Source organism: Argentina anserina, chromosome 5 (assembly GCF_933775445.1).
Source record: "Argentina anserina chromosome 5, drPotAnse1.1, whole genome shotgun sequence".
Lineage (NCBI taxonomy): Eukaryota > Viridiplantae > Streptophyta > Magnoliopsida > Rosales > Rosaceae > Argentina > Argentina anserina.
Genome location: NC_065876.1, coordinates 20,274,832 through 20,283,703, shown reverse-complemented (window position 1 = coordinate 20,283,703; position 8,872 = coordinate 20,274,832). Strand labels below are relative to the sequence as shown.

General features: G+C 35.0%; 1 protein-coding gene across 3 annotated transcripts; it reads left to right on the top strand.

Moving 5' to 3' along the window:
- Positions 1–1,105: 1,105 nt before the first annotated feature.
- On the top strand, positions 1,106–8,311 carry LOC126793924 (pentatricopeptide repeat-containing protein At1g10910, chloroplastic). 3 transcript variants are annotated; one of them, XM_050520556.1, is made up of 11 exons: positions 1,106–1,324; positions 1,487–1,786; positions 1,911–1,995; positions 2,095–2,358; positions 2,777–3,079; positions 4,339–4,443; positions 5,253–5,352; positions 5,836–6,155; positions 6,425–6,601; positions 6,716–6,844; positions 7,809–8,311. In XM_050520556.1, the coding sequence occupies exons 2-11, from the start codon at positions 1,512–1,514 to the stop codon at positions 8,031–8,033; spliced, it is 1,983 nt and encodes a 660-aa protein (XP_050376513.1). In that variant the 5' UTR covers positions 1,106–1,324; positions 1,487–1,511; the 3' UTR covers positions 8,034–8,311. The 3 variants fall into 3 exon arrangements, with proteins under 3 accessions (XP_050376513.1, XP_050376512.1, XP_050376514.1); XM_050520555.1 differs by having other exon boundaries at positions 1,482–1,786; XM_050520557.1 differs by having other exon boundaries at positions 1,476–1,786.
- Positions 8,312–8,872: the final 561 nt, after the last annotated feature.

The window sequence follows — 8,872 nt, the reverse complement described above, 5'->3', positions numbered from 1 at the left end:
ATTTCTGCATATATGTCAATGCTATTGGCAAAACCAATGCCTACTGGTTTCCCTGTCCATTTCAATTTACCCCAGAAATAGGATCTTTATTTTTAGATTTTAGTTGCTTGTGTATTCTTGTTTTATATCATTTCATGTAGACTTATGATCAGTGAACCTATTTCTACAACTTCCAATAACCATCACCAGATTCTCATACTTGGCAAAACCCATGTCTACTGGATTTATATTCTTTCATTCCATCTAGTTGTTGGCCACTCCAATGTAGTAATGTCAAGTAGAACAATAATTATTCTCATTTACATTTTTAAGTAGAAAAGGTTAGAAACTTGAGTTAGAGTAACAAAGTTTCTTCATTCATGAGAGTTCAGGGTATTTTTGAAAAAATGGATTAGTATTCTGTTTCCTTTCCAAGGAATACCAAACCCTGGATGTGGAACTTCAGATTATATCTCCATAAACTCTTGGCACGTTTACTTACTCGGAATGGAATTAATATGGAATAGGAATCGGAAGGAATGAGAGACGGAATGGAATAATATGGAAGAATAGGAAAGAAACTAGTTACGATTGTTGTTGTTTACTTGTACTAAGGAATCGAAATTAAATTTAAGTTAATTACCAAAATACCCTTTTACAAATAGGAAAAAACTCTCTCTTTAGTGTTTCCTTTACAACACTTGATCAAAATATGTATTTAAATAGGTCATTTTGTACCTATGGCTAATTAAGTAGAGGTTTATTAAGGTCATTTTGTACCTATGGCTAACCAAACACAACTAATATAAGTAGATGGGTAAGGATATTTTTGGAAGAAATGTTCATTCCCTCCCATTCCCACCTCCCCCCTTAGTATTACAATTCCATGACATTTCCGGAATCGGAATGAATTTTGGAGGTGGGTCCCACCACGAATTCCATTCCTCTTGGTAAGTAAACGCCAGAATGGAATTGATTCCAGCGGAATACAATTCCATTCCAAGTAAGTAAACATGCCATCTGTTTCCTTTCCTTCCCATTCCTTGAAACAAACACAGCCTTGTGCTGCTTCTCTTTGTTAATGAGGGCAAAACCGTAAAACCATACACTGACAGTACAAAAATGAAAAGAGAGTGCTTCAGTCTAAGAACACGAAACCAAACGCTCCAACGCCTTAAAGATAAGGCAAGTTCATCCATATATTCTTTCACCTCTCCCTCTCTCTGATCACTTGTTTCCGGAAGATTACGATTGCGATTCAAACTGACTTCGATCTCTCTTCATTCTCTTAAAGTGATACCGGCGATATGGGGGTTTCTGTTGGTTGATGACTCGGGAAAGAAAGGTAAAGGAAGATTGAATTTTGAGCCGTTTACTGTCAATTTCACTTGTTAATTCAGATTCCCAAGCTCTTTTTACTGTTATTATCTATAAATTTTTAACCTTTGCAATGTAATGAACTGGAGAGAATTGATTTTTTACAATCATTAATGTAGTCTCAGCTCAGACAAATCTAGGCTTCACAGACTGGGATGGAGGCGTCGGCACTCGGCATCAGTGTCCAACATGTCCTCTGCCGCAACTCGGTTCCACCATTTGTTGGCTCAGTGGAACCATGGAGGACCAGAGTGAGTTATACTTGTCATGTCTGTTGTGCCACAACTATTAACAAAGAGCCATTTCGACGGCAGCCTTCCAAGTTTGACAGTGGGAGGGCCACAAGGCCTCACTCCAAGCAGTATTTAGCAAGGCAATCTGCGATTCTTGAAGTCCAGCAGTCGTCTGACTTGGAATCTGCTCTCACTAGGTAGTTTCGTTTTTTTTTAATTGTATATATTTGATATTTTATTCCTTCATGTAATCGATTTGCATTCGGCAAGAACATTATGCATTTAGTTTGACGTTTGAGTTTTGTAATTGCTTGGTCTCAGATTAGGTGGAAGTTTGAAGGTCCAAGACTTGAATGCCATAATACGCTATTTCGGGATACAGAAAAGATGGCATGATCTTTCCCAGGTCTATCTCTCGAAAATCTCTTAATGTTGTTATCTGTTACGTCTGTGTTTATTTTGTTCTTTCAGTTGTTAATGAAATAATATTATTACATTGTTGCAGCTCTTTGAATGGATGCAACAGAGTGGAAAAATTAGTGCATCTTCCTATAGTAGCTATATAAAATTTATGGGAAAGAGCCTCAATCCTGTAAAGGCACTAGAAATTTACGATAGCATTCAAGATGAATCAACCAAAAAGAATGTTCACATATGCAATTCGGTTCTTGGTAGTCTGGTCAGGAGTGGCAAGTTTGATGGCAGTATTAAGTTGTTTCACCAGATGAAGCAGGATGGCTTAACACCAGATGTTGTCACCTATAGTACGGTATGCATTTCAGTTTCCATGTCACATTGATTTAAAAAAGAAAGTCTCTCCATGAAAAATAGTAATGCAAAGTTAGAACGCTGGTAAAAACAAATAAATATAATCTGCTATTTCAGTATTTCAGTGTAAAAGTTTCCAGTGACAAAATGATTGTGAACATCTTTAACTGTTTAAAGTGAGGAGTAAACCGTTAACATAATTGAAGAAGATATAGACAATCTAACACTCCTTATAAGCTTTTGAAAAAAAGAAGGTTAGTATATGAAAAGCTTCTTAGTTCTTTAAGAGGTCTGTTATACAGTATTTTATATATGAATGTATATCACTTTCATTCATCGATTTCCTCCACTTCTGAACTCCTCATCTTTCATCTGAGAAGTATGAACTGTCTGACACCTAAATCTTGTACCATCTTTAGCTGCTTGCAGGTTGCATCAAATTCAAACACGGTTATTCAAAGGCATTAGAGCTTGTTCAAGAATTACAAAATAATGAGCTGCAGATGGACAGTGTACTTTATGGTACACTTTTAGCAATTTGTGCTTCAAATAATAAATTGGAGGAAGCAGAAAGTTATTTTAAGCAGATGAAGGATGAAGGTCATTTACCGAATGAATTCCATTACAGCTCATTGCTCAATGCTTACTCTGTAAGCGGAAACTACAAAAAAGCTGATGCTTTGGTGCAAGATATGAAATCTGCAGGGTTAGTACCTAATAAGGTTTGTTCATGTTCAACTTCCATAAATGTTATCTCTATGTGAATCTTGATTGTTAGTAATTGTCCATTTCGTATTTGTCAAATTGAAAGAGTTGCACCGAGGGACATATAAACATTAATGAATATAGGTAGTCACAGGGCAAGATGGCTAAAAATTTGGTAGAATAATATATATAATTAGTAAATGTTTAGTCATTTACTTGGTCTAAATGCTCATATTATATATGTTTGAGGGTGCAGAATCACACACTGGGAATCTGATTCTCAGATTCATATGATATAACAAAAGCCTTTCCTCTCACACTTGGAAGATAGTATGACAAATTTGGAGGTTCTGGGAGGGTGGTTGGTTGGAGCAAGTTCCATCCTAACTATTATTCCCAGATTCTTTAGGTTGCTATGAGGCACAAAGACTCATGTCAGTGTATTCCATCTGGATTGACTGTAAAGTCGACAAACACTGAGCACAAGTTATGCACATGGTAGGGTAGCCAGATATCAGATATTAAGAATTCAGCCCACAACATACTGAAGACATGAGATACTGGAGCTAATGTCGTCCTGTCAGGAAATATGGTAGCTACCTCTCCCTTCTAAAATAAACGATTTGCATCAGAATTCTTCCACCTTAAATGTAGTGAGTTTTGACTGCTTAAAAAGAAGACTTCCAAGAATTTTCCAAACAACAATCCCCTACACAGTATATCTCTTAAATATCATATCAAGATACTACTAATGATATGTTGTTGCATCATCAATATTTTGGAAAGGGTAAGGTACATTTAAACAGTTCTCTCCATATGAGAGCCCGCCATATGGAATGCAACTTATCTTGGGAGGTCTCAGTGATTGCTTTCACATGACACTTTGTTGGTTAACCAGTATCTGCATCAGATTAAACATGTTAAGATGTGCAAGCGAACAGTAATTGTGTATGCTAAGATTCCAATAATTTCCTATATATTAATTATTAACTGATAAAATCTTGCTTTTGTTTTATGTGCAAAGCTAGTGAGAGGAATTAGTCTGTCTGATCGATATCTTATTATGATTTTGTTTTGGCAGCTGGTGAAAGTGGTTTAGTAAAACTCATGTTATAAATAATACAATGGGCCACATATTGGTGTTTCAGTTTGAACCACTAATATCCTGGTTTCCTGATGTAGTCAAATGCTCACCTATTTATTCTTGCTCAATTTTCTTTTATATAGTAGTACAATTTGGTGATATGTAATCTGTTGAAACTGCAAATTCTTGCAGGTCCTGTTGACAACATTATTGAAGGCTTATGTCAGAGGTGGGTTGTTTCAAAAATCAAAAGAATTATTAGCCGAACTGGAAGCTTTGGGGTATGCTGAAGATGAGGTATAGTAAATTCTTTGCCTCCTAACTATTAGCTTGTAATCCAAGCCATAGTTTTGCATTTTTTCTACTATTTTGGTCATTCTCTCTCATTTGGAGGAGTGATTCATAGACAAATATGAATTGTTTCTTCTAATGTTTACTGTTTTCTTTCCCATTCGGTAGTAACGGAAGTTTTGAATTAATCAATAATTCATTATCTTCTAAATAACATCTGCTGGGTTTGGTATAGATCGTTATGAAACCATTTCTGTGTGCTTTCACAGATGGTAGTAACTTTTGTTTTCATTTTCGTAAGTTATCTAACAAAATAATTGGTAAATTTGCATTAATTTGCTCTTACTAGTTCCTTACCTTAGATCTAATTGGTCCCTTATTCTCACATTCAAAAGAAAAATAAAATCCCATGTTTTCTAAATTATGTGACACTAGATTGGTACCTTTATCTTGTTGAAATTTTAGCTAATGTAATGTTTGCTGGTGAAATATTGGACCAGCCATGCTGCTATCATATGTTTAGGAATTTCATTTCTTCATATATTTCCTGTGACATTTGCACCTGTGATTAATCATGAGCAAATTTCCATTAACTTGAAGCAAAAGTTGGTGGAAAACTTTAAAAATTACCACCATGATTATTGAGGCTTTTGTAAGATTAATGTTCTTTTCTGATAAAAATGCTTTTGCTTTTCGTGGGAAAATGATTGAAGATTTTCTATGCTTTAATCATCGAGTGCATTGTTTTAATAATCTATCATAAATTCTTTTCTTATTTTCTCTTCTGTAGCTCATCAAGTTACATGTATTTGTAGATGCCATACTGTCTGTTGATGAATGCCCTTGCTAAGGCTGGGCATATACAAGATGCTAAGTTGGTTTTTGATGAAATGAAGGCTAAATCGGTACGATCAGGTATCATTCAACCTTTACCGGAGATGAACTCTCATAGCAAGCTATCAGTTATTTTAATATTGATATCATAATTAATTTGGACACCCAAAACACTGAAAGTCGTGGCTAGTTGACTTGTTTTATGGTTATGTACCATACAAAAGATGATGTGTATTCTGTGTCTTGTTCTGTTCCTGGTGTCAATTCATACTTTGAAGAAGAAATCCTTGCTTGAATATGGTCTTTGCAAATGCTTTGCACATATTTCTTGCTCTTACATATCCATGTTAACTTGTAGTTACTTGCTCTTACATGGCCTCATTAACAGTTAATTTTTTCATGAGTCCCTTTGTTGTATTAGTTAGTAGCATACACTAGTAGAAAAGTAAATGGAGCTTTAAGAAATACTTCCATTGATCTTTTCCTGTAGAACCTTTCTTCCTATGTAGAAATTTGATTATATGTGCTTAGTGCTGCTACTTTATTATTTTTCCCCGCTTGCAGATGGATATTCTTACAGTATCATGATTTCTGCTTTCTGCCGAGGTGGGCTTATAGATGATGCAAAGCAGTTGGCTAAGGACTTCGAAAAAACTTATGACAAGTATGATTTGGTTATGTTGAATACAATGATATGTGCCTATTGCAGAGCAGGTGAAATGGATAGTGTAATGGAAATGCTGAGAAAAATGGATGAATTAAAAATAACACCTGATAATAAGACCTTCCATATTCTAATAAAGTACTTTTGTAAGGAGAAGCTATACATGCTTGCTTATAAGACCATGGAGGACATGCACAACAAAGGCTACCCACCAGATGAGGTATTATGTTCTTTTGAGATGCATCTTGTTGATAAGACCTGCTGAACATTTCCGTTTTGCTTTTCTTCTCTTTAAAAACGAATGAAAAAGAAAGGAATGGCCTTCAGTAAACCTAGACATAATGAAACCATTGATAGAAACAGTAAATCATGTTATGAAGATTTGTTGATATAAATATCAGTATCCTTTATGGTGTAAAGATGATGTAAAAACTTTTATTATATGACATGGTCCAAGAACACAAGACTAATAACTATATTGTCTTGTAGGAACTTTGTTCCTCATTAATGTTTCATCTTGGGAAAGTGAGAGCATATTCAGAAGCATACTCCATTTACAATATGCTAAGGTATAGTAAGCGAACCATGTGCAAGGCCCTTCATGAGAAGATTCTACACGTTCTAGTAGCCGGAAGGCTTCTTAAAGATGCGTATATAGTAGTCAAGGTTAGCTAGCGTTCTAATTCAAGGTTCTTCTTGTGTAACCTTTAATTGTCTGTCTAAGGGCTCTGGGCCTATGTAACTTCTTATTTCTTAATAATTTTGTCTTCTTTTGATCAGGATAATCCGAGGTTGATTTCTAAGCCTGCTACTATGAAATTTGCAACTGCATTTATGAAATTGGGAAATATCAACTTGATAAATGATGTTTTGAAGGCAATTGATGGCTCTGGTTGCAAGATTGATCAGGTAAATTAATATGGGTCTAATATTATGGATCATTATTATTATTGCATGCATATTTTGTTCAATTATTGTGATGAACACATTTGTGGTTTGTGTGTGGGAGGGAGTGCAGGAGAAGAATAATAGGGTCACAATGTCCTCACTTAAAGGGGGAAAAAAGGAAGTATTTTTCTGACTCAACTAAGGAGAAAGTAAAAGTCTAAAGATGGCTAGAAAAAAATGTTGGATTTTTGTAAATCGAGTTCTAAGAAATAAGAGGAGCTAAAAACTAAAGAATTTTTTTTTGTCGTGTATTTTTTGTGCAGGTGGAATTCTAGAAAGCATTTCAAAAATAGTTTACTTCGTTATTATAACTCAAATATAGGGTCTGGGCATATATCTCACAGTCTCACACTGATACTAACATGTAACCTAGGTTTGTTGAAACAAAGCATGGGTTCTGTCTAGTACGGCTATAATACAGATATTAAATATAATTGACGTCACCCTCTGCCATAGTAGGATCCCTGGAGGGAAGAAGTAGCCTTTCTTCATTTCACTTGTTTGAATTAACAGGCTAAGTACTGAGAGTTCATTTTGGACTTATACATTCATGTACTCATCTCCATTTTGTGGGCTTTGGTGTTGGTGCTTTCACATGCCTTTGTGGGCGTGTGACTCTCTTTGCTCTCTTCTGGTGTAACTTGTTACCTGTTAGATGGAAAATATTTCGCTTACTACCTCTTCTGTTTTTGGGTTTGGTTTTGTTATTTTTCTGTTTTCCTTTGTACTTTTGACAAGAAGAGAATAAATTTTTGAAGAGAAATAGTTGCCTGACTGCTTAAGAATAAAGGGCTGTAGGCCTGTAGACAAGTACACCTTGTAGAGACTCTGTTTCATCCTTAGTGGAAGCTTTTCATCGACCTTGTCTGTAACTGCTTTTACTATGACAACTCATATAGCTATGAATCCGTCCTGCATCCCACAGGGAATATTTCAGATGGCCATATCACGTTATATTTCAGAGCCTGACAAGAAGGATCTACTTCTTCAGTTACTACAGTGGATGCCAGGACAAGATTATATTGTGGATTCATCTACAAGAAACCTGTTACTGAAGAACTCTCACTTATTTGATCGCCAGCACATTGCGGAGTTGCTATCGAAGCAACATATGATATCAAAAGCGTCAAAATCTACTAAAGATAAGTGAGTTGAAAAATGTACAATTCCACTGTGGCTAGTTCAACAGTGAAATTTTTTGTTGTCTGATGCTTATAGAGGTAATAGAGCTTCACACTATCAGTATAATCAGTCTGCTGATTGGCTTATTGAAACTAAGCCTCCTTAACTGATTTAGGACATAATGATTAACCCCATGTATAGTGCTAGGTATTACTTTAGATTATATAACCATGCATCCATGTAATCAGATAGACTGAAACTAATTTCTTATTCCTTTGCTATACAAAATGGCTCAATCTTTATCTGCTTTAGTTCAGACATTGTTTGCACATTTAATTTTAAGCAATTTTTTTTGCATTTGAAGAATTATAAGTGTTGTTGATTACCATATTTCATGGAAGAGTTTGCTCGAGTATAAGTTGCAATGGCATTTTGGTTCACATCAATTCTATGAATGTTGATTGGTACTAGAAATGTGAAAAATTACTTCCTCATAAAGGCAATGGTGTTTTGTCTAAGAATGCAGAATCCTTGATGCCAGATTTTGGATTGGCATGGAAGCAATCAAAAAACTTTATAAGCCATTATATGAGATTCTTTAAATTGATAAGAATGTTGATACAGAGATTAGGTTCAGCATGCCTATACTATATGATAGGGAGAATTCAGCAAACGGTACTCAAACTATTTGTCATTCTAACTTTTAGTAACTTATATTTGAAACTATCGCATTGGTACTTCAAGTTTTTTTTTAACCCAATTTTAGTTTTTTTCATCAATTAACAATATTTGTGGCTTCATCTCCCACCAATTTTTAAGGGTATTTTCGTCACTTCATTATTTTTTGATTTCATCTTTCATTTTCCT